Genomic DNA, 24,121 nt, shown 5'->3' on the forward strand with positions numbered 1-24,121 from the left:
CTGGAGTCTGAGACCGCTGAAACTTAGGGAGGAGGGGCTGGGGTCTGAACCCCTGGGTCTGAGGGAGGAGGGGCTGCGGTTCTGGACTCCTGGGTCTGAGGGAGGAGGGGCTGGGGGTCTGGACTCCTGGGTCTGAGGGAGGAGGGGCTGCGGTTCTGGACTCCTGGGTCTGAGGGAGGAGGGGCTGGGGGTCTGGACTCCTGGGTCTGAGGGAGGAGGGGCTGGGGATCTGGACTCCTGGGTCTGAGGGAGGAGGGGCTGGGGATCTGGACTCCTGGGTCTGAGGGAGGAGGGGCTGGGGGCCTGGACGACTGGGTCTGGGGAAGGCGTTGCTGGGGATCTGGATTCCTGGGTCTGAGGGAGGAGGGGCTGGGGGTCTGGACTCCTGGGTCTGAGGGAGGAGGGGCTGGGGGCCTGAACCCCTGGGTCTGGGGGAGGCAGTGCTGGGGATCTGGACTCCTGGGTCTGAGGGAGGAGGGGCTGGGGGCCTGGGCTCCTGTGTCTGAGGGAGGAGGGGCTGGGGTCCTGGACTCCTGGGTCTGAGGGAGGAGGGGCTGGGGGCCTGGACCCCTGGGTCTGAGGGAGGAGGGGCTGGGGGCCTGGGCTCCTGTGTCTGAGGGAGGAGGGGCTGGGGTCCTGGACTCCTGGGTCTGAGGGAGGAGGGGCTGGGGGCCTGGACCCCTGGGTCTGAGGGAGGAGGGGCTGGGGCCTAGACTCCTGGATCTGAGGGAGGAGGGGCTGGGGCCTGGGCTCCTGGGTCTGAGGGAGGAGGGGACGGGGGCCTAGACTCCTGGATCTGAGGGAGGAAGGGCTGGGGCCTGGACTCCTGGGTCTGGGAGAGGAGGGGCTGGGGGCCTGGACCCCTGGGTCTGGGGGAGGAGGGGCTGGGGCCTGGATCCCTGGAACTGAGGAAGGAGGAGCTGTGGGCCTGAACTCCTCAGTCTGAGGGAGGACGGGGCTGGGGACCAGGATGCCTGTGACCTCCACAGCCAAGAACAACTGAGCCTGTACACCAAAGCTTTTATTAGGAGTGGGGCAGGGCAGGATGTACAGTCACAGAGACGGAGACACAAAGACACAACCCTGCACTGGGAAAAAACACCCCTGTCCCCTGCCCCATTCCCTTTCATGGGATTCTGTGACTTCTCTATAGGTTCCCCAAATTCTAAGCTGAAAGAGGGGTGTCTGAGAGGGGAAGGATCCCAGATTTTGAGTCATTAAGCCCCTGAGGGACACAACAAATGGCCACTGAGAAACTGAGGGTAGTTCGAAACCACCCAGGAGAATAAAGTGCGAGGAACTGGGGAGGGGCATCATGAAACCACCATGGGGGAGTTCAATGGTGGTGGCTTCCAACCTTTGAGTTCACGGACTGGAGCAGCCACTATATATAGACCTGAAAACCATGTCAGAAAAAGTGCACGGGGGTGGAGAGGCATATTGTTAAAATTGCGATTTTGGTTGTTTCCCCAGACATTATGCTAAGCTAGGGAGAAGAGGGTCTTGGGAAATTTGGTGCTTTCGCAGAATCTGCTAGTAGGGGAGATGTGAAGTGGGCGAGGAAGGGGGGACTTGAAACCGCCATTTTCCCTCAGAAACGCTGGTGAGAATCAATCCCTGGAATGGCGGGGACGAGTAATTGGTTAAACCAATCTGGAAGATGCAGAACAGAGTTGGGAGAGATTTGAAACTTCTGGAGGAGGACTTTGAATTTTTCTGAAAGGAGACGGGAGCTGAGTGATCTCAAGGGTTAGCCTGAGAGTCCCTGGAGGTAAAGGAAAGCGGGGGGTGGGGGTGCCTCAAAACCACAAGAGAGAGTAAGAGGTTGAACTGTCCATTCAAATAAAGCCCTGAAAGGAGAGATTTTTAACCACTGAGGCAGAACGGGTGGAGAGGGAACCTTTAGGGGAATTTGGGTATCCTTGAAACTGTCAGTCTGCAGCTTCACTACCCCTGAGAGGCAACTGGGAAGGAAAGAGGATTTGACAGCACTGGGAAGAAGGGAGAGTGCTTCTTAGGCCTGAGGCAGGACAAAAAGGAGTGGGTTTCCTTGACACTGTCACTCAGGCCAGAGATGAGTGGAGTGGAGGTCCTGGAAACTGCCATTCAGTGGGAGGCACATGGTCAGTAGTCCCGGACAGGGGGTGGGGGCCTGGGGGGCTGAAATGTGCTGTGTGTGGCCCCATAGGAGGGCGGTGGTGCAGGGGGTGCCCCCGGGGGCTCAGCCTCATCCTCCATTTCGCTGTCGTCACTGCCAGCCAGCTGGTCATGGCCAACGAAGCCACACTTCTCCTCGCTCATCTCCTCAGGCTCCGCCCACGGCTGCTTCTCTCCAGAAGCAAAGACCCCGTAGAAGATGACACCTCCATAGTGCACCAGGGAGGCAATTAGGAACACGTACTGCCACTCCTCCCGAGTCTGCAGGGGACAATAGGGCTGAGGTCAAATGGGAGGACAGAGAAACAGAGGCGGAGAGAGGAGGAGGCCTAGAGGAAGGGAGGCAGAGACCCAGAGAGGCTGAAGAGGCAGGGATGGCACCCCAGAGACAGTGCCACCACGTGGTCAGTTAGGTACCAAGCACACACTTGGAGGGCGACTGAGTCAGGACTGCGGCACCGACCTTGTGCTTAGTCATGGCCCCCACGATGATGGGGCACACCATGCCCGACAGAGTGCCCACGCCGTTGGAGATGCCCATGAGGATGCTGGCGTAGCGCGGGGCTATGTCCAGGTGGTTCACGTTGAACCCTGGCGGAGAGACAAATTGGAAGGCGTCACACCGGAATCTCACTCGAGTGATTCCCACTGGGACGTTCTCAACACTCTCCCCTCCCCGCTGCTCATGTTCCACCTTTTGTGAAGCTGAGAGGCCCCGTTCCTGAGCCAGGAAGTTCCCTACAGAGCTGACCAGAGTCCCCCAAGCTGCGGATCCGCGGTTCTCACCAGAGATGGCGAAGCCGCTGAAGCCCACGGCTAGGACCAGGAAGGAGATGGCCACGCCCTTGGAGTGCGAGTAGCCGACCACCAACAGCAGCGTGGCTTCCATGCCGAAGCCTACGGGGTTGGGGGGAGCCGCGTCTCCTGAGTGTCGGCTGGAGCGGGGCGCAGGCTGCCCCACACCGCCCTTCCAGACCTGCTCCAGCCCCAAACCGCCTCTATCCGCCCCAGTCTGGCCACCTCCACGCCCAGGCCTTCTCACGCCCTCCACGCCACCCGCGCCCACCCTAACCAGGCCCCTACTTCTCCAAGCCCCAGCCCTGACCACGCCCACCAGCTCCATCGCCCCTCCCGTAGCTCCACCCCTTGACTAGGCCACTCCCCGAACACGCAGGATCCCTGCTGTGCACATTCACACCTTCCCCTCAATCCCCACTCAGGAGGTTTTTTTTTTAATTTTTTGATTTTTTTTTTTTTTTTTTTTTTAAGAGACAAAGTCTCACGATGTTGCCCAGGCTGGTCTCAAACTCCTGAGCTCAAGTGATCCACCGGCCTTCGCCTCCGAAAGTGCTGGGATTACAGGGGTTAGCCACCATGCCCTGCCTGTTTTTTAATTTTTAATTGTAATTTTAATTTTTCTAGAAACAAAGTCTCGCTCTGTCGCCCAGGCTGGAGTGCTGCGGAGCGATCATAGCTCACTGCAGCCTCGCACTTCTGGGCTCCAGCGATCCTCCCTTCTCAGCCTCCCAAGTAGATGGGACCACAGGCGCACGCCACCACGCCTAGCAAATCTCACTCGTTAGACAGCAGGCCCCTAGACCCTGTCTCTCCAGGTGCCTTACTCATAGCGCCTCTTCATCACCTAGTTCATGTCCTACCACACCCAACTTCGTGCAGGCCTTGTCCCTCCAGGCCCAACTTGGTCTTGCCTCTGCTCCACCCGGGAAGTCTCGCCCACCCTGCCTTTCCACGCGGTGGCCCCTTGGACGGCCGCGTGACAGTCCCTTTCATCCAGGCCTGCTCTGCCCCGGCTCCACCCTGTTGGCCACGGCCCTTTGCATAGAAAGGGACTTCTGGGGTAGGCTGGATGGTTTCCGCCTGTAACCACTCCCTATCACCTCTCAATCCCGCTCTGCTCCACCCAGGCTGTCCTAGAGCCGGCCCAGGCCCCGCCCCAACTCACCTCCGCAGTTCATTAACTTGCGCACGTTGGTGGTGGACATGATGCGGCGGCTCCGCAGGAAGTCCGCGATCTGGCCGCCGATGGGCACGATGATGGTCATGACCAGGTGGGGCAGCGCGGACACCAGGCCTACCTGCAGGAACAGGTGTACAGGGGAGACTAGGGTTCGGGGCCGCCGGCTCGGCGTCTCTGCCCTGTCGGTGCACCACCGGCTCCTCCCTGCCTCGGGATCGCGGCCAGTTCCCTCCCGCCGACCCCTCCGCGCGCCCCTGCCCTCTCCTCCTGGGCTCTACCTTGCTGATCTCGAAGCCGAACACTTCTTCGAAGTAGGCGGGCTGGGAGATGAGCAACAGGTAGAACGTCCAGCTGCGGCAGAAGTTGGCCACGATGATGGCATAGACTGGCATAGACGTGAAGAAGCGCCGCCAGGGAGTGCTAAACTTCTGTGGGGGCGAGGGGAGGGCCGCTAAGACGGGGAGCGGGGCTGAGGGCTTCTCCGCGTCCCTTCAGGGACCACAGTGTAGTTCTGCAGAGACCAAAGGATCCCGACCGCACTGAAACTTCTATGGACCCAAAGGCGCGGGCTACACCATGTTGCCGTGGGGACCCAGTGATCCTAGCCTCAAGGTGACACTTGAGTGATGAAGGGGTCCTGGCCCTATGGTAGCCTCTCAGGTCCGCAGGTGTCCGTGCCCCTCAGGGACCTTTTTCTTTTTTTTTTTTATTTTTTTTATTTTTACTTTTTGTATTTTGTATTTTGAGTAGAGACGGGTTCTCGCCATGTTGCCCAGGCTGGTCTGGAACTCCTGGGCTCAACTGATCCTGCAGCCTCCACCCCCCAAGTGTTGGGATTGCAGGCGGAAGCCACTGAGCCTGCCCTAGGAGTCTCTTTTTATGCAAAAATGCCCCCAAAATACAGCCTCAACCCAAGGTCTAAGCAAAACCCCCACATTCTAATCCCTTGTCTGCTGGCTTTAACCATGCCCTGTCAGTGGTTCTAATCCTGCTCAACTCCCGACCTAACCCTGCCCCCAGCACCTGAGAATCCCGTCCTCCGCGGGTTGCAACCCGCCTCCTAGGTTCTAGCCCCTCTCTTTGCGTTCCAGTCCCGTCTCCTCTAGAGTCTGCAGGAACCCTCCCTGATGTACACGCTGTTCAGGTTTGTGGCTTGCTATCTCTCCCCGCCCCTTCCCCGAAGATTTGGTCCCGGACCGTGAGGGGGTTCATGAGTTTCGCGCTCTCTCCGATGGCGTCCTCGATGTACTTGCGCTCCTCCTCCGAGATGCTGGGGTGCAGCGCGGGGGACTCGTAAGAGACGAGCAGCCAGAACAGGTACCAGAAGATCCCGAAGCTGCCTGGGGGGTCAGGAGGGGGATGGGAGCGAGGTGAGGACCGGCCCCGCTCCGCCCCAGAGCCACCCGGAACCAGGCATCCGGGTCCCTCACCGTAGACGTAGAAAACAGAGCTCCATCCCGAGTACTGCACAAGGACCCCGGCGAGGGGCATCGCGACCACCGCCCCAGCATAGGAACCTAAGGGGGAGGATGCGGGGGAGAGAACAGGCCCATCTTCCCTCAGATCAAGGAGTGCGCACCCCCACCACTCCCACCTTTCCAGACACAGAATCACAGGCCACTGCCGCTCCTCCCTCAGACCCAGGAATCCAGGCCTAGCCCCTCCTCCCTCGGACCCGGGAGTCCACGCCCCCAGCTTCTCCTCCCCCAGACCCAGGAGTCCAGGCCCAGCTCCTACTCTCTCAGACCCAGGAGTCCAGGCCCCCAGCTCCTCCTCTCTCAGACCCAGGAGTGCAGGCCTCCAGCCCCTCCTCTCTCAGACCCAGTAGTCCAGCCCCAGCCCCTCTTCCCTCAGACCTGGGAGTCCAGGTCCAGAGTGTCCTCCTCCTCCCTCAGACACAGGAGTTCAGCACCCCCCAGCCCCTCCCCGCTCAGACCCAACAGTCCAGGCCCCAACCCCTCCTCCCTCAGATTCAGGAGTGAGGATGCCCCTTCCTCTCACCACAAAAGGCTGTCGTCGCCAGGCGACTCCGTTCTAAGGGTGGGGCCCATTTGCTCCAGATCCCATGGCAGGCGGGGTATGTGACCCCCTAAAGAGGAGAAAACCAAGGTCACTGAGAAGAGGCAGGGTCCGAGCGAGGGCAGGGTCATATCAGGAGGGGATTTACCTCTACCAACCCCTGCAGGATCCTCACGAAGATGACACAGCCATAGTGGACGCGGGCAGCTGAGGGGATCAGCATGTTTAGAGTGGATGTTGCCACAATAGCAAAGCCGAAAACCCTGATGGGAAGGGTCAGAGAAAAGAATCCAAGCTATCCAGCCATGCTCGGGATTCTGCCTTTCCTGCCCACAGCAAGCTAGGCCCAGTAGTCCCCAGGACCCCAGGTCCCACCACCTCTCTGACTTCCACCATCCTCAATCGCAAGCCCCACCTTTTTCTAAGACCCACCCCCAAATCCAGGCTCCTCCCACTTACCAGAGCCTGCCCGCAAATTCAAGACCACACCCTCTAACTCCACCCACACAACTGTAGTTACCGCCCACTTTGAGACCCCACCACTGTACCTGTTGGCTGCAAATTTTTGGCAGATAAATCCTCCCGGAATCTGAGTGACAATGTATCCCCAGAAAAAGGAGCCATGTATGAGGCCGACAGTCTCTGGATCCCAGCTGAACTGGGCTTTCTGCGGGCCAAAATGTACATTAAATCAGCCACCCTGCCCAGGCTCTGCCGTTCCACCAATCAGCACCCACAGACTTAGCGCCTCGACCTATCAGCAACGAGGAACCCCTCCCACCTCCAAACGCTTGCCAATCAAAGCTCACACTAACTTTCTGTCAATTAAAGTCTACGAACTCCGCTCTTCCACGTTGCTAGGGCCTATGCTGCCTTAACAACGGGGTCCATCACCACCTAGATGCCTTGCTTTGCCTGCTTCCTTGCCTCCGTGAAAGCCTAGGGGCCCATGTATGATGATGACTCTCTCCACTTATATCCAGCTTATGAGCGTTTGCGGAGTGGCCTGCACAGGGTCCAGGCAGGGACACGAAGCAGCCAACGGGGCGGACCAGATTGGAAGGGAGCAAGGGGAGGAGCTTCAGGTAGGACAAAGGCACAAATCAGGACTCTTTTCTGATGCAGGGGCAAGGCCTATGCTGAAATTAAAATAGGAGAAAGGACAGGGCGCGGTGGCTCACGCCTGTATTCCCAGGACTGGGAGGCCGAGGCAGGAGGATCGCTTGAGCCCAGGAGTCCGAGACCAGCCTGGGCAACATAGTGAGGCCTTGTCTCTACAAAGATAAAAATAAAAATGTTAGCTGGGTATGCTGGCGCGCGCCTGTAGTCCCAGCTGCTCAGAAGGCTGAGGCAGGAGAGTCACTTGAGCCCAGGAGTTGGAGGCTGCAGTGATGGTGCCACTGCACTCCAGCTTGGGCGACAGAGCAATGGCCCCACTGCACTGTAGCCTGGGAGACCCTGTGGGTCTTTAGATAAGGGACAGAACACATGGAGTGGGACGTAGGCAGTGGCAGGGTTTCAAAAAAGGATCAAATTCAGGCAGGAGCCTGAGATGGGACTGAGATTAAATAGATGTGACCCGGGGACATAAGCTTGGGGTACAGGCGTGAGCAAAATTGCTAGTAGGTCCAAAATGGGGCAGGGGCAACCCCTAGGGAACCTGGTGTTGGGGCGGACTCTACGTTTTTCAATCAAGCCCCTGGAAATAAGGGCGGGACTTCATTTAGATCAGAACGGGGCTTAGGAAACGGAGGAGAGGTCAGAACTAAGGGCGAGGTCAGAACTAAGGGGCGCACGGATTGGGCGGAGCTATTCCGGCTGCGTTTCGGAAGGGGCGTGGCCTGGACCTTTGGTGGGTGAGTGTGACGTCATGAGGGAGTAGGCGGAGCTCGGTGAGCGGGGCGGGGCTCTGCAAGGGCTCAGGCCTTGAGCTACCTGCACCACCACGTGGCCCCCGCGGTGGGTCGTGCTGTTATTGACCATGGAGACGATGGCCACGCCCAGGTTGCAGCGGATGCCAAAGCTGATGCAGAAGCCCAGACCACTCATGATGGCGATAATGTAGCGGCGAGGGAGGCCGAAGCAGGTGCAGTCCACCACCGGCGGGTCCCGGGTCTGCGTGGTCACCGGGCGCCCATCCGCACTCAGCTCCAGCGTCTCCGCGCCTTCCTGCCGCTTCTCCAGAAGGCTGCGGGACAGCAAGAGCCAGAGACTCGGAAGTCCAGGCCCCCAGCCCCCTCACCCCCAAGACCAGGATCCAGGGAAAAACCTGCTTTTCAAGATCCAGAATTCTAAGCCTGCACCTCCTTCTTCACCAAGAGTCCAGGTCCCTGGCTCCCTTCGCCCCCCGTGATCCAGAAATCCTCCATCTCCCTCAGACCGGGAATTCAGGCCCCCAGCCCCCTTCTTCTTCACATTGAGGGTCTTCAGTCCCCTTCTCCCAGCTCTGTCAAATCCTTCAACTCAGGAGATTTAGATCCCAAACAACCCTTTGGGACTCAAGAGCCTGTGCCCCGAGTCTGAGGCCCAAAGACTCTCCAGCCGCCTCTCCCGGATAAGAGTCTATTCGAGGAAGCAAAAGGTGCTAAGGAGATGCTTCAGCAAAGGTGTCAAAAGAACAGATGCTTCTCAGCCACGTTTGCTAGGGGGTGGGGAGATGTCCAGGACCCTGGGAATCCAGCAGCCCGTCCCAGGCATCCCTAGGGAAACTTGAGTCCAGGCTGTCAGCCTAGGGGGTAGGGAGGGGGAGTGGCGGTTGGTGTCCTGGCAGGGGACAGATGGCCCTGGTAGGGGGATTGGCTCATTCCCCAGCGTGACTCTCGCCCCCGCCCGTTCTGGATGCAGAATCAAGTCTGTGATGACGAAGAGGGTATTTGGAGGGCTGCCTCAAACCCAGGGAGAGGCTGCAGAAAGAGAGAAGTGCCTTCAGACAGGTGGAGAAAGACCCAAAAAGAGGGCGACAGAGATGGGGGGAGTTGTACAGAGGCCCAGAGAGAGGGGGTCACAGACAGAAGAAGGGAGAGAAATCCAGTGAAAGAGGGACAGAGATCTAGAGAAGAGGAGACAGAGACCCAGAGAGAGGGAGAGAGAGTAACAGGGGAGCAGAGACCCAGTGACAGAGGGGGACAGAGACCCAGAGACATAGCGGGACAGAGACCCAGAAAGAGGGAGACAGAGATCCAGAGAGAAAGGGAGACAGAGACCCAGAGAGAGAGGAACAGACACCCAGATAGAGAGGGAGACAGAGACCCAGAGAGAGGGGTCAGAGACAGAGGATGACGGAGACCCAGAGAGAGGGAGACAGAGACCCAGAGAGAGGGGGAGAGACCCAGAAATAGGGGGACAGAGACCCAGAGAGGGAGGAGATGGAAGCCTGGAGAAGGAAGCAGACAGAGTCCCAGAGAGAGGCGGGGACAGAAACCCAGGAGATAGGACATAGATGCAAAGAGAAGAGAACAGAGATCCAGAATGCAACAGAAAGATGGAGAGCCTGGGAGACGGAGGACAGACAGGCTGGGGACGTGATTTGTGAGGTGCGGCCCCTCTCTGAGGGGGGTAGGCAGCCAGGGGATCGGGCTGGATCCCAGGAAGGGGCTGGAACAGATGGAGGCGAGGGAGACTGGGACGGGGGAGGAAGGAACAGCCAGACGGTCCAGGGGGAGGGAGGTGGAAGAGCTGCGAGAACACAGCAACCCCTCCCCGTCCTAGAACTTAAGGAGGTGGGGAGGGGCAGTTAAGAAACAGGGGTGGGAGAAGCCGGGGAGTGGACAGAACCCAGAAGGAGTAGGAATGAGACCCCAAGAGGAAGAAGACAGAGAGCCAGAAATAGGGGGCATTGAAGCCACTAGGATGAATAGTACAGGATGGCAGGAACTCCCCCCACCCATCAGAACACGTCACCCAAAGAGATTAGACTTTGACCCAGGTTGACATCAGATGATATTTGACCCTGAAACTCAAGATGTGATTGCAGCCCCTGATGTGAGATTCCTTGTTAATATGAGGAGATGTCAGATCTCTAATCAAGGCTGTCTAAACAGGGGGTCTCAGTATCCCACATCTATAAAATGGGGACAAGGGCAAAAATGGAAGAGAATAAAGAGGGAACTTCAAGGTGATATCAATCATTTTAGAGCAAGAGGACCAAGGACGCAGAGAAGAAGGTGGCCCTGATGCTTTGCAGGGGACAAGGACATAGAGGGGAGACCCTAGATGCAAATCCCCCTTTCCTCCCTGGATACCCCAAACTCAGGCCTGGGGACTTGGCGACAAGGAAAAGCAACACTTAGGAGGCCATTACCTCAAATCGAGATGTCTCAACTTCTCTCTCTCTCTCTCTGCTTCTCTCAGGATCTCTGTCCACTCCCCCATGTCTTTGTCTCCTTATGTCCCTCTGCTCTCTCTTTTCTTCCCATTGTGCAACTAAGAAAACTGAGGCTCAGGGAGCTGAAGTGGCACTCCAAGGTCACAGACAAGAACAGCGATGGGACCTGATCCCTTACAGGCCCTCGGCATTCCCCTGACCAAGACCTGGCTCTCAGAAAGGAGGCACCTTGGGTTCTCATCTCTCTGGCATCCCATTCCCCCACGTCCTTGTTCTAAGTCACCCTGGGTGCAAGGAAGCTCCCCACCAGCTGTGGCATCACTCATCTCAACGAAGAGCTCTGTTCTAGGCTTGGGAGGGACACTGACCTGGGTTCAAATCATGGGGCTCATACTCATCCACTGATCTCCCCAACCCCAGAATGGAGCCTCAGTTTCCCCATTTTTGTCTAGAGGATTAAATGAGATCAACCTGTTGTCTCTAACATGGGGTATTCCCCTCTCCCTCCAACCATCAGAGCAAACCCCAGGCATTGGAAGCAAATGCTTTTCTCTGTGCAAACTCCCTCCTGATGGTCCTGGCCACAGCCCGGGGGTCTCTGGGGACCCAAGAGGTAACTCAGAGAGGTGACAGCCAGGAGACATTGACTGTGAGAAACCCTAGCACAGATGAGAAACAGAGGCAGAGACTGAGGGAGGGGCCTGTGGAACACATCCATCCCGCTGCCACCCCCCAGCCCCCTCCACCAGCACGTCTCTTTCTCTCTCTCATTCTCCTGACTTCACACTGATGTATTTTGAGAAACTCGTGAAAGGAGGCGAGAAAAAGGGTGGGGAGGGGCTGGAAAATTGGAAAAAGAAGGGGTGAGGTTATCTCAGCTTCCCCTCCACCGCCAACCTCCGTCACTGCACCATCCTCCTGCCCACCTCCCCCCACTTCTGTCCAGCCTTATTCTTGTCTCTCATGTTACTAGAGGGTGGGGTAACTTTGGAGCTAAGAGGTGATCTGCAGCAAGCAAGACTGATGTTAGACTTAGCAAAGGACCCCCATGGCCTAGCGAGGTGGACTGAAGCTCAACGAAACACAGGGTCAGGGCTGAGGGCCAAGGGGACAGGGCCTGAGGGCATGGCGGCAGGGGCATGGTGCTGATGAGGCCATCTCCTTCGTGCACTGTGGCCAGATATATTTTTAGGCTTTTCCGCAGCTGAGTAATTTATCTGACTTAGAGCCAAAGCTGGGGTTGGGGGTGAGAGCCTGTGGGGAGGTGTCCAGATTATCCTGAGGGACACTCGGGTCACTGGGGTCATCAACCTGGTTGGGAGGGAGTCCCTCTCAGCCCCAGCCTATATCCTTTGGGAAGGCTGTCCTACCCCAGGAGCCGAAATTTTTGGCCTCTAACTCCTTTCTCTCCCAGGGACCCAGGGTGCTCTGACTTCTTCCACCCAGCTTCACCCCCTCAAGGACAACGGGCTATGAGTCCCAATCCGCTTTAGCTGCAGATTAAACTCCACGCCAGACAGAAACGATAAAAGACACAGAGAGACGGAGAGACCCATGGTGGGAGAATTAAAACCCAGAGACGGGGACAGAGATCCAGAGAAGTGGGGACCAGAGATCTAGGGAAGAGGAGAGACCCAGAAAGAGGGGGACAGAGACTCCGAGTCAGGGGTTGATAGATGTCCAGTGAGAGCAATGGCCAGAGAACCAGAGAGAGGGGCACAGAGACGCAAAGAAGCGGAGGCAGAGATCTAGGGAGAAGGAGGGGCCCAGAGAGATAGGAGCGGAGATCTGGAAAAAGAGGGAGACGGAGACCCAGAGAGAAAGAGGGCAGAGACATCCAGAAAGAGACGGGGACAGAGACCCAGAAGTGGTGGGGGAGGGAGCCAGAGACCTGGGAGAGAGGCATTTACAGCACCAGAGAAGAGTGGAGCCGGGTGGGGTGGGGTGCAGAAAAATGAACAGGATAATGGACAAGGCTCGACCAGGGAGAACGGCGCCGTCGGAGCCCACGGCAGAAAACTGGACAGATGGGTGGACCCCCATGCCGGGGTATCGCCTGTTCATCTGTCAGTCTGCGCCCAGGTGGGAATTAGCATCCTCCTCAGATCCTCCCACTCTTCTCCTCCCGGGACCCCCGCCAGGCTCACCGGTGCAGCTTCCCGAGAGCACGACCCGCTAGCTTCCGAAACTCCTCCTGGCGGAACTCCATGGTGGCGGCTCCTGCCGCCGGTCACCCCGCCGGTCCCCCCCGCCGATCCCCCCGCCCGCGGGCCCGGGCGGCCGCGTCCGGGTTCCCGGGGTCCGCCCCGGCCCGGCCGGCCCCGCAGCTCCGCTCGGGGGGAAGAGGCTGCAAGTGCAGGCGGCCCGGGGGCTGTCACAGGACTCAGCGCCGGGGGCGGGGAGCGGGAGGCCCCGCCCCGGCCCCACCAGGCCCCTCCCCTCGTCTGTCAGACCCGCCCCCTCTCGCAGCCCTTTCATCCTCGTCCTGTCCCCTCCTGAGCCTTCCAAGACCACGCCTGTGGGTTCTGAACTCACGCCTCCGAGTTCACGCCCCCCAATTCTGTTCCTTCCCCAGGCTACTCCCCCTATCCCTGTTCCATCCCCCCGGCTCCTACCCAGATTTTCTCTCCTCTCCTGAGTTCTCATCCCCATCATTTCTCTCCCCGACTTCTGTTCCCCCTAATTTCGTCCCTTACAATCCTGTTTTCTCTGACTTTCCCTCTGCGTTCATCCTCCAGTTCCTTCACCCCTGGACTCCCTCCCCGCCCCCACCCCGCAATTCCATCCCCATCCCACCTCGTCCCCAGTTCCAATAGTCTCATCCAGGGAGTTCTTTCTTTTCTCATTCAAGGGAAATTCTTTCCCCTCAAGTCCAACGCCTACTTCGATCCACCTGTAGTCCCCCTCTAGTCCCTTTCGCCACCCGGGTTCTTCACCCTTGAGCTCCATCTCCTCCCGAGTTTCCATCTTTCCCCTTTGAATCCCATACTCCTCCAGCTCTATTCTCCCTCCGGCATCTCTCTCCTCCCTGTTGCTTCTCTCCCTGAATTTCATTCCCTAACCCCGATTTTCTTCCCTCTGGCTTCCGTCCCCCACAGTTATATTTCACACACCCCACCAGTGCCAGCTGCGACCCCAGTCTCCACATTGTGTTATTTCTCCGCTCCTCTGGGATCTGTCCGCGCTCTGAGTTCTTCCCTAGCTCCGGGGGATCCATTCCGCTATTTGAGTTCTGTCTCCACCCCCTGAGATCTGTCGCCGCCCCCTAAATTGTGATCCGCACCCCCTGGCATCCTCAACCGCCCTCTGAATTTGTCTCCTCCCCTAGGATCTGTCGCTGACCTGAGTTCTGCCCCCGCCCTCTGAGTTCTCTCCCCACCGTTGGAGTTGTGTCCCCTTCTTCTAGGATCTGTCCCTGGGATCTGTCCCCGCCCTCTCAGTTCTGTTCTTGCCCCCTGGAATCTGTTCCTGCCATCAGAGTTCTACCCCTTCCCCATAGCATCTGTCTCTGCCCCCTGGAATCTGTCCCGACCCACGGAGCTCTGGCCTCCGCCCCTGAGATCTGTCCCCGCCCTCCCGGTCTTGCCCCCGCCCCATGGGATCTGTCCCCCGCCCACCGCCTCCGCCCCTGGGATCTGTCCCTGCCCTCCCAGTCCTGCTCCCACCCCCGGAATCTGTCCCCGCCCACCGAACTTTGTCTCCACGCCGGAATTCCAGCTCCGCCCCGTTGGGTAGAGCCCGGCCCTTCCCTGTCCCAGGCCCGCAGACAGGGTCCCGCCCCGCTCCTGTCCTCAGACCAGCCCATCTCCCGGCGCTGAGTCCACCTCCAGATCCAGGCCCCAGGAGGGTGATCCTTTCCCCACTACCTCCCCGCGTCGGGCCGCAAATGCATTTGGTATTAAATTTTCATGATGCGGCCCGAGGTGGGGTGGGAGGAGCAGACGGCGCGTCGGGCGGGCGCCAAGGACGGGGTGGCCGGGAAGCCACTGACCGCCGCAGCCTCTCGCTTCCAGCCTTGACTGGCTGGTTCTCTGGGTCTCACAGCTTTGAGAAACCCCTGGGACCCCAGAACGGAGGACGCTGCGGGTCTGAGGCAGGAGGGAGGTAGGAACCGGGACTCGTGGGGCTGAATTAGCAGCGCGGGAGCCGCTCACACGCGCCACCCAGTGGCTGCAGAGTCCCCGGCCCGGGTGCGGAGGCGGTGGTTGCGGCTCGGGGCCAGGTGTGAGGGTGGAGCAGATGGTGAAGAGGAGGGAGTGGGAAGCGGGCCCTGCCGCTGCCAAAACCTGGGCCTTTGCCGAAACCATCGCCATGGAAACCGAGGAAGGAGGAAAGGACCCAGCCCCACACTTTTTCAGGACCTGGGAATGAGTTACTCGGCCTCCTCCAGCGGCTCACCGTCCCAACTACAAGTCCCAGCGGCCTCTGAGCCTCAGCGCTCGCTTGAGAAGGGCCGCGCACTCCGAGGGCCGCTGGGAGATGTAGTTCTCTGAGACGATGGGCAGGGATACGTTGCGCCCTCTGGTGGACACGGCGCCCACGTTCGCTCATCCGTTCCGCGGCCGGAAAGACCCTACCTGAAGTCACTCCCACACTGACCTCTTCCCCGTCTTTTCTCCCCCTCCCTCCCAATTCACCCCATTGCAGACACATTGTGCTTGCCTGCCTGCCTTTTCCTTCCTTCTTTCCTCTTCTTTCTCTTCTTTTTTCTTTCCTTCTTTCCTTCATCTTCCTTCCTTTCCCCTTCCTCCTTCCTTTTTCTCTTTTTTCTTTCCTTCTTTCTTCCTTCTTTCCTTCCTTCCTCCTTTCTTCGTTCCTTCCTTCCTCCTTTCCTTCCTCCCTTCCTTCCTTTTTGAGACAGGGTCTCACTCTGTCGCCCAGGGGCAGCTTACTGCAGTCTTAACCTCCCTGGGCTCCCACCTCAGCCTCCCGAGTAGCTGGGGACAACAGGTGTGCACCACCATGCCCCACTAACTCACATTGTGCTTTGAGCATTTACCACTGAAGTTCCTACATCTACTGATGATCCTAGAATTCACTAAAGAAGAGGAGGGTATAGACACTTTTTTTTTTTTTGAGATGGAGTTTTGCTCTTGTTGCCCAGGCTGGAGTGCAATGGCGCCATCTGGGCTCACAGCAACCTCCGCCTCCTGGGTTCAAGCAATTCTCCTGCCTCAGCCTCCCGAGTAGCTGGGATTATAGGCGCCTGCCACCACGCCAGGCTAATTTTGTATTTTTAGTAGAGACGGGGTTTCTCCATGTTGGTCAGGCTGGTCTCAAACTCCCGACCTTGGGTGATCCGCCCACCTTGGCCTCCCAAAGTGCTGGGATTACAGGTGTGAGCCGCTGTGCCTGGCCTCAACAATCACTTATTAACTCAAGACATATTTATCAAGGCAGGGCACTCCTGTAATCCCAGCACTTTGAGAGGCTGAGGAGGGCTGATCACTTGAGCTCAGGAGTTCGAGACCAGCCTGGGCAACAGATGGAGACCCCGTCTCTATAAAAAATATTTAAAAATTAGCTGGGCATGGTGGCACCTGTAGTCCCAGCTACTTGGGAGGCTGAGGTGCAACCATCACTTGAACTCAGGAGGTTGCAGAGTGAGTCAGGATTGCACCACTGCACTCCAGTGTGGGCCTAAGAGCCAGACTCTGTCAAAAAAAAAAAAAGAGAGAAAGGAAGGAAGGAAAGAAGGAAAAGAAAAGAAAGAAAGAAACTTCTGCAGATGTACTAGGAAGAGGATACAAAGTAGCAGGAACAGCAGGAACTAAGAGATGGGGGAAAATGGGTGTGGTCAGGACACTGTTCAGTATGACTAGGCTCCAGTTAGAGGAAGAGGTCAAAACTAGGCTGGGCACAGTGGCTCACGCCTGTAATCCCAGTATTTGGGGAGGCCACAGCAGGAGGATCACTTGAGGCCAAGAACTCAAGACCAACCTGGGCAACATAGCAAGACCCCATCTCTAAAAAAAATGCAAAAAATAAAATTAGCTGGGCACAGTGGTGCATGCCTGTCATCCTAGCTACTCAGAGGCTGATGTGGGAGGATCACTTGAACCCAGGAGTTCCAGGCTGCAGTGAGCTATATGATTGCACCATTGCACTCCAATGACAGAGTGAGACTCCAATGACAGAGTGAGACCCTGTTTTTTTTTTTGTTTTTTTTTTTTGACACGGAGTTTCGCTCTTGTAGCCCAGACTGGAGTGCAATGGCACGATCTTAGCTCACTGCAACCTCCGCCTCAGCCTCCCGAGTAGCTGGGATTACAGGCTTGTGCCACCATGCCCGGCTAATTTTTGTATTTTTAGTAGAGACCGGGTTTCACCATCATGTTGGCCAGGCTAGTCTCGAACTCCTGACCTCAGGTGATCCACCTGCCTTGGCCTCCCAAAGTGCTAGGATTACAGGTGTGAACCACCGCGCCTGACGACCCTGTCTTTTAAACATAAAAGTGAGCCATGACCCAGGGCTCAGATCACACAGAGCCTTGAGTGCTTGGCTGAGGGGCTTGGACCTTCTCCCAGGGCGGCTGGGTAGCCACAGGAGGGCTGTGAAGAGGGCAAGTGCAGGGCCAGCTGTGGGGCCTGGGGAGGACTAACAAGGGGAGACTGGTGGCCAGGAGGCTTCAGGGAGGATCCAGGGGGAAGGACGAGGCCTGAGCTGGGGCGTGACCTCTATAGGACTGGAGGGGCACAGCCCAATGTTCCTCTTCCCTCCCAACACCCACATATACCCAGTCAGAGACAGAACAAAGGCAAAAATCTTTTATTTCAACTTTAGAGAAGCCAGCAGCCTCTTCTCCACATCTCAGAAGCACAGGGAGACACCCTGATCAAGAAGGCACCGGCAGAAGCGGCATGGCCACCATTAATTGCTGAGAAGACAGAGCAAAGAAAATAAGGATCCAGGACCCAGAAGTCCAGCTCCCAGCCCCCCTCCCCCAGAGCCAGAGTCCAGGCCCCCACAATGTCCCAGCTTCCCCAAACCCCTCCCCCAGGCACCTTTCTCTTCCGGTGGAAGGCTGCCTTGCTCTCATGAGAGTTGATCTGCAGTGGGATATAGGCGTCTAGATGATACAGCTGCTGGGGGCCCCCCATCAACAGGCGGTTCTCCCCGATCTCCAGTGACAGCCCCAGGGCTCCATCCTGGAGAGGTGGCAGAATCAGGTCACCCTCCCCAGCAACAGGAGGATCACCTGGACCAGGCATGGTAGCCTCACGCGCTGGGAAACTACATTTGAAGGGTCTAATCTCCCAGGGAAGAGGCAGAAGACAGCAATTACAAGTCTCAACGACCGAGCGCTTACAGTCCCTTGGGCGCCCTCAGGACAGCACCGGAAGGTGGCCTGTGGGCCTCCTGGCAGAGAGGACGCAGCTGACAAGTCCAGCAACAACCCCTTGTCACTCTCGCTCAGAGACAGTCCCTGACCCTTCCAGACCTCATTCCCCTGTTCTGGTCCAGCGGGCAAAACTCACCAGTTTAGGGAGGTCAATTTCGGCCAAGAGGAGGTCAGGGGCTTCCAGCCACAGTTTCAGGTGAGGCTTTTCAGGGCTGAGAAGGAACAAGGTCCAGGGCTGAACACAGCTGCCAGGTCTTTGCCTGGCGTGCTGTTTGTTCCCTTTCTCCCTCCAACCAGCCCTATTGCCTCAGGACGCCTTCCCAGTCAGGAGTTCTCTCTCCTCCCTCTCTCAGTGCCCAGGGCCCCAGGGCATCACCCAGTGTGGGAGGATGGAGAGAGGGATTCCCAAGAGCGTTGAGGAAACATCAGACCGGGGATCTACCGAAGGCCCACCCTGACTCAGCTCTCCCGGGGGCGGGCGTGTACAGGTCCCCCAGCTCCTGGATCCGAGGACGCTGCTGCGAGCGGATGTTCTGCTGCGAGATGGAGCCCATGAATGGCCGGTTCTTCATCATGCGCCATTCTGAGGGTCAGGAGCGCCGTCAAACATCGTACAGGTCAGGGTTCCCTTTGCTCTCTCAGGAGGCCTTGCACAGCCAAGAGCCTCCCGGGATAGGCTCCACCGGGTTACCAGGACTCTTGGGATGTGACCACACCCCCAGGCTTGGCTCCAGGAAGCCCGCCCACCTTAGTCACGCCCCTCCCACGATATGCCCCAATAAAACCCACCCCTGGAGATGTTCCTGGCCCCGCCCCTTCAGGGCGTCCAGACTCCACCCCCTCCTAGTAGCACAGACTCCAGGACACCCTGCCCAAGCCAGCCCCTCCTCTCCCAGGGGTGTTCTCCAAACCGCTCCCGGCTCCACTCTTTCCCGAGGGCCCAGGACCTGCCCCTCACCCGGATTCAGCTGCAAGTTGTATTTGTCCTCAAGGCCCTCCCTGGCGATGGTGATCACGAGCTCCCGCAAGAAATCGCTGTTCTGGGGTGACAGAGAGGGGGGAAAAGACAGGCGGTGGAGGGGAGGGTAGGGGGAGAGACCCCTGCCCAGGCCTCACCCGCAGCCCCGCCCCCAACCTGCATCCTCCGGTAGAAGTCGCTGTTGACAGCTACGTCGTAGGCGGTACATCCCTGGCCTTCTGCGGGGAGAAAAAGGGGGTGAGGAACCCCCAGCCCTCAGCAGGAAGCCCACAGCCCAGACCCAGACAGAGAAGAAACATTCAGGGACAACGGCCGTAAGAAGCAGAGACAGAGAAATAAGGAAGTGAGAGCTGGGCACTCACTTTCGGCTCTGGACTCTCCGCCCAGCCTCCTCCCCGGCCTCGTATCTCCTGTCCATCAGTGTGATGTCACTAGAGTTGACCCTATCCCTCCCCTGCTCACAGCTCTCCTCTGGCTCCCCAGTGCTCCCAAGTGAAGGTCTGAGCCCCGCAAGCCTGGGTTGGAGACCCTGTGTGGTCTGCCCCTCCCACCTCTGGAGAAGACCTCATTCTTCTAGCAACCTCGGCCCACTGAATTTCTTTCAGTCACCCTCCATTACTGGCTGATCCAATCCAATCAGTCTCTCCCAGCTCTGAGCAGCTCTACCTAGAACCTTGTTCTGTCTTTGCCTGCTGAACTCCTCTTGTTCCTTCAAATCTTATCCCACACCCTCTCCTCCAGAAAGCCTTCCTGACCCCTTCATGTGGATGACGAGCCCTCTCAAGGCTGTGCTGGGTGCCCCCCTCCAAAGCAGTGTGAATCACACCCTATTGATACTGCATCCATCTCCTGGAGCCCCACCCATGACAGCAGGTTTCTGGAACGTGGAATGTGCATTTCATAGGTCCTTATTCCCCGGGGCACTGCCTAGAGCTTGGTCCCAGAAAGCTTCAAGAGACATATTGAAAAAAGGATATAGAGGCAGAAACAGGGACAGAGGTGAGGCAAGACAGAGATGGAGAAAGGGGAGAAGGGCAGAGGAGAAAACAGGATGAAAGAGAGAGCCGCAGGCTGGGCGCAGTGGCTCACACCTGTAACCCCAGCACTTTGGGAGGCTGAGGCGGTAGATCACCTGAGGTCAGGAGTCTGAGATCAGCCAGGCCAACATGGCAAAACCAAGTCTCTATTAAAAATACAAAAGTTAGCTGGGTGTGATGGAGCACGCCTGTAATCCCAGCTGCTTGGGAGGCTGAGACAGGAGAATCGTCTGAACCTGGGCAATAAGAGCGAAACTCCATCTCAAAAAAAAAAAAAAGAAAAGAAAAAAGGAGAGAGCGGGCTCAGGACTAAAGCCAGGAGATCCGCTAATGCACGAAGAGCACTCTGCCCAGGCCTCCCAGCCCTGGAGTGGGGCATCGAAAAGTACCAGCCTGGCCAGGTGGCAGAACCAGGACTGCCCAGGTGTGGGATGTCCAGGGCACTAGAGATCTACCATAGAGAAAAGAATCAGATCGAGGAGCCAGATCTTCAGGAGCTGAGGGAGGAGGGTCCTGGGCCCAGGATTCTTGGGTTCTAGGGAAGAAGGGGCCTAGCGGGCCAGACTCCTGGGTCCTCTGAGGGCACTGACTTGCATCCAGTTCTGCATGAGGCTCTCCCAGACTCATGGGGATGCGAAACCCAGCTTGGTCCTCCTCTAGCATCTGAAGCAGCTCCTCCTCGGTCACGTCAGCAGGAGGAGGGATAGAGGACGAGTGGCAGATGTTGATGAAAACCTTCCCTTCTGAGGAGTTGGTCTTTATGCAGAAACCTGGTGGGAGTGGGTTAGTCATGACAATCCTTTTCTGCACAAGTCCCAGTCCCCATCCATTCTCTCCAGGCTCTGTCTCTTTTCCTTTTGCCCTGTCCCCCTTTTTCTGGGTCTGTTCCACTCCCCACCTCTGAGATCCCTCACTCCTATTTTTTTTTATTTTTGAGACAGACTCTCACTCTGTCACCCAGGCTGGAGTGCAGTGGCATGATCTCGGCTCACTGCAACCTCCACCTCCCAGGTTCAAGCAATTCTCATGCTTCAGCCTCCCAAGTAGCTGGGATTATAGGCGCCCACCACCACACCCAGCTAATTTTCGTATTTTTAGCAGAGATGGAGTTTCACCATGCTGGCCAGGCTGATCTCAAACTCCTGCCCTCAGGTGATCCTCCGGCCTTGGCCTCCCAAAGTGCTGGGATTACACATGTGAGCCACTGCGCCCGGCCCCCTCTCTTCTTTGTTTTCTGCATGTTTGTTTTTTGAGACAGGGTCTCACTGTGTCACCCAGGCTGGAGTGCAGTGGTATGATCTTGGCTCACTGCAGTCTCTTCCACCTGGCTCAAGTGAGGCTCCCACCTCAGCCTCGTGAGTAGCTATGACTACAGGCACGCACCCACCAAGCCCAGCTAATTTTGTTTATTTTTAGTAGAGATGAGGTCTCACTATGTTGCACAGGCTGGTCTTGAACGCCTGGCCTCAAGCAATCCTTCCGCCTCGGTCTCCCAAAGGGATGGAATTACAGATGTGAGCCGCTGTGCCCAGCCTCTCTTCCTATCTTTGTTGTTGTTGTTTGTTTCGTTTTGTTTTTGAGACACAGTCTCGCTCTGTCGCCCAGGTTGCAGTACAGTGGTGCGATCTCTGCCCACTGCAACTTCTGCCTCCTGGGTTCCAGCAATTCTCCTGTCTCAGCCTCCCCAGTAGCTGGGACTACAGGCACGTGCCACTGCACCTGGCCTCTTCCTATCTCTGATTCTCTGGCCCCCTACCTACTCCTACTCTGTCCTCCAACTCCTTTCTGTCCTAGGATGATCGCTGTGGGTGTCTGCTCACCCCACCCCCACCCCAGGCCTTTATTTTCGTGTCTCTTTCCTTCCCCCTCTCTCTGTCTTCTCCCTGGGTCTCCTGTCCCTCTCTCTCCAGTGTCCTTTCTCACCAGGCTGAGGCTGGATTTGTGTCGATTCTGGTCTGGTTGTCTGGGCTTGCTGGAGCTCCTTCGAGGCCTGTATAAAGGAAAACTACCTCCAGGCTTGGAGTCTGTGCCATCAGACCCCTCATTTGTTCCTCAAATGGAGCAATTCTTATGCATGACAGCTGTGGATAACGTGAGAAATTAGATGGTTTAGGTCCCCTTTCTCCTTTGAGAACTAGAAAAATAACCCCAACCCCACTCCCATTTCTTTTTTTTTTTTTTTGAGATGGAGTCTTGCTCTGTCGCCCAGGCTGGAGTGCAGTGCTGCGGTCTCGACTTATTGCAAGCTTCGCCTCCCGGATTCACGCCATTCTCCTGCCTCAGCCTCTCCAGTAGCTAGGACTACAGGTGCCTGCCACCATGCCCAGCTAATTTTTTGTATTTTTAGTAAAGACGGGGTTTCACCGTGTTAGCCAGGATGGTCTCGATCTCCTGACCTCGTGATCCGCCCGCCTCGGCCTCCCAAAGTGCCGGGATTACAGGTGTGAGCCACCGCACCCGGCCCCCCACTCCCATTTCTTAGCAAACTTGAAGCCCATCAACCTCAATTCCCCAAGGCCCGGTTCCCGCCTTAGTGCATTCTGGGAACTGTAGTCCCATCTTTGAGCACCCCGCCAAAATCCCCGAACACTCAAGGATCCAGGGGTCTGGTCACTGTGCACCTGCAGCAGCAGCTCCTCAAATCGCGCCGAATCAGCACCGATCACCTCCGCCTCGCTTAGCTCCAGTCCCAGCAGCTTCGGGTTCGCCATGGCCCTGGGAAAGAGATCTAGGCGTCCTCGAGACCCTCAACGTGGGGAACTTTGCCCAGAATCTGAACCCCAGTGACTGCTCTGGCCCTCAATCGACTCCGGATACCTACTATCCTGTTCAAAAACCTAAGACTAGCCTAAGACTACAATTCCATTCAAGACCGAACACCATCGTCAAATCCGTTGGGAACATGTGTCTCTATATGCACTACTCTCCATCCTACGTGCCGACTGTAAATGAAGCCACACTTCCGGTCTATCCGTAAACACAGGACTGGAGTACGCCACACTTCCGAGTACCCCAATGTTCATTCACAAGCTGGTATCGCGTTATCGACAAGCCAGTATCGCGTTATCGACAAGCCACGCCCCTCGCATCAATCAAAAATAAACCCCAAGGCAGATTCCTAAATGCCACACTTCCTGTATCTATGAAAGCCACACTTCCGGCTGGGCGCTGTGGCTCCTGCCGGTAGTCCCAGCACTTTGGGAGGCCAGGGCAAGAGGATCGCTTGAGTCCAGGAGTTCGAAACCAGCTTGGGCAATACAACGAGATAACGTCCCACATCCCATCTCTTTAAAAAAAAAAAAAAAAGGGCCAGACTTACACTCTTTCCACAACCAAAACTGGCCCCCTTACTTTGCAGTGAAGGTTGCATTTTCAAAACCTTAATCTCAATGTCCATCCTAAAAGGTACCCTTTTTATCTTTGAATTATCACTTCCTGCCAGCTCTAGATCCTAGTAGGTCCAGATCTAGACCCCTAGTAAATATAATTAGAACTAAAAGCTGCACTTTGAGGCTGGGAGGCCGAGGTAGGAGGATCGCTTGAGCCCAGGAGTTCGAGACCATCCTGAGCAACATAGCAAGATCCTGTCTCTACAAAAAAAAAATTAGCCAGGCTTGATGGCATGTGCCTGTAGTCCCAGCTACTGTGCAGGCTGACGCAGGAGTAATGTTTAAACCCGAAAAGTCGAGGCGACAGTAAGCCATGATCGGACCACTGCACTCCGGCCTGGGCGACAGAGGGAGACCCTGTCTCAAGAAAATAAAAGGTAAAACAAATAAAACGTGCACTTCCTGCTACTATAAAACACTGGGAAGACGCATCAATAGGACGACCCCTTTTTTTTATTACTATTTTTTTTTAGACAGGTCTCCCTTTGCTACCCAGGCTGGAGTGCAGTGGCGCGATCTCGGCTCACTGAAATGTACACCTCCTGGGTTCCAGTGATTCTCCCGCCTCAGCCTCTTGAGTAGCTGAGATTACAGGCGCGCACCACCACAGCTCGGCTAATGTTTGTATTTTAGTAGAGACGGGGTTTCACTATACTGGTCAGGCTGGTATCGAACTCCCGACCTCAGGTGATCCGCCCGCCTCGGCCTCCCAAAGTGCTGGGATTACAGCCAAGAGCCATCGTGCCCGGCCACGCCGATCCTTCTAAATCCAGAGCCCTCCTAACTATTCGCAAAGTACCTACATCGCCGGCTCCCCTTCCTCCCCGTTTTAAGCAGTGCGCATGCTCCTAAATACGCTTCCCCGTGGGGGACGTAGGCGGGGCCATCGGGTCCT

General features: G+C 57.0%; 2 protein-coding genes across 2 annotated transcripts; both read right to left on the reverse strand.

Moving 5' to 3' along the window:
* Positions 1 to 1,003: 1,003 nt before the first annotated feature.
* Positions 1,004 to 12,834, reverse strand: SLC17A7 (solute carrier family 17 member 7). The gene is made up of 12 exons (XM_054464239.1): positions 12,626 to 12,834; positions 8,090 to 8,342; positions 6,703 to 6,821; positions 6,303 to 6,417; positions 6,137 to 6,224; positions 5,566 to 5,652; positions 5,333 to 5,475; positions 4,414 to 4,563; positions 4,121 to 4,253; positions 2,944 to 3,054; positions 2,621 to 2,748; positions 1,004 to 2,418 (listed from the first exon to the last, which is right to left on the reverse strand). Exons 1-12 carry the CDS (start codon positions 12,685 to 12,687, stop codon positions 2,125 to 2,127), a joined length of 1,683 nt encoding a protein of 560 aa, XP_054320214.1. The 5' UTR covers positions 12,688 to 12,834; the 3' UTR covers positions 1,004 to 2,124.
* Positions 12,835 to 17,232: 4,398 nt separating this feature from the next.
* On the reverse strand, positions 17,233 to 24,118 carry PIH1D1 (PIH1 domain containing 1). The gene is made up of 9 exons (XM_054464242.2): positions 22,459 to 24,118; positions 21,761 to 21,827; positions 20,428 to 20,607; positions 18,957 to 19,018; positions 18,780 to 18,861; positions 18,275 to 18,404; positions 17,958 to 18,033; positions 17,484 to 17,627; positions 17,233 to 17,356 (listed from the first exon to the last, which is right to left on the reverse strand). Exons 1-9 carry the CDS (start codon positions 22,546 to 22,548, stop codon positions 17,315 to 17,317), a joined length of 873 nt encoding a protein of 290 aa, XP_054320217.1. The 5' UTR covers positions 22,549 to 24,118; the 3' UTR covers positions 17,233 to 17,314.
* Between the last annotated feature and the right edge of the window lie 3 nt (positions 24,119 to 24,121).

Source organism: Pongo pygmaeus, chromosome 20, assembly GCF_028885625.2.
Source record: "Pongo pygmaeus isolate AG05252 chromosome 20, NHGRI_mPonPyg2-v2.0_pri, whole genome shotgun sequence".
Lineage (NCBI taxonomy): Eukaryota > Metazoa > Chordata > Mammalia > Primates > Hominidae > Pongo > Pongo pygmaeus.

What these genes read in the sequence shown, in the direction of transcription:
- SLC17A7 (XM_054464239.1), bottom strand. Translation starts at nt 12,687, where the DNA reads ATGGAGTTCCGCCAGGAGGAGTTTCGGAAGCTAGCGGGTCGTGCTCTC. An exon ending in GGGGCCACGTGGTGGTGCAG is followed by an intron (nt 6,822 to 8,089) that starts GTAGCTCAAGGC and finishes TTTGGCCCGCAG; the next exon opens with AAAGCCCAGTTCAGCTGGGA. An exon ending in TCGGCTTCGAGATCAGCAAG is followed by an intron (nt 4,254 to 4,413) that starts GTAGAGCCCAGG and finishes CTGTTCCTGCAG; the next exon opens with GTAGGCCTGGTGTCCGCGCT.
- PIH1D1 (XM_054464242.2), bottom strand. Translation starts at nt 22,548, where the DNA reads ATGGCGAACCCGAAGCTGCTGGGACTGGAGCTAAGCGAGGCGGAGGTG. An exon ending in ACAAATCCAGCCTCAGCCTG is followed by an intron (nt 20,608 to 21,760) that starts GTGAGAAAGGAC and finishes CACTCCCACCAG; the next exon opens with GTTTCTGCATAAAGACCAAC. An exon ending in ACTTCTACCGGAGGATGCAG is followed by an intron (nt 18,862 to 18,956) that starts GTTGGGGGCGGG and finishes CTGTCACCCCAG; the next exon opens with AACAGCGATTTCTTGCGGGA.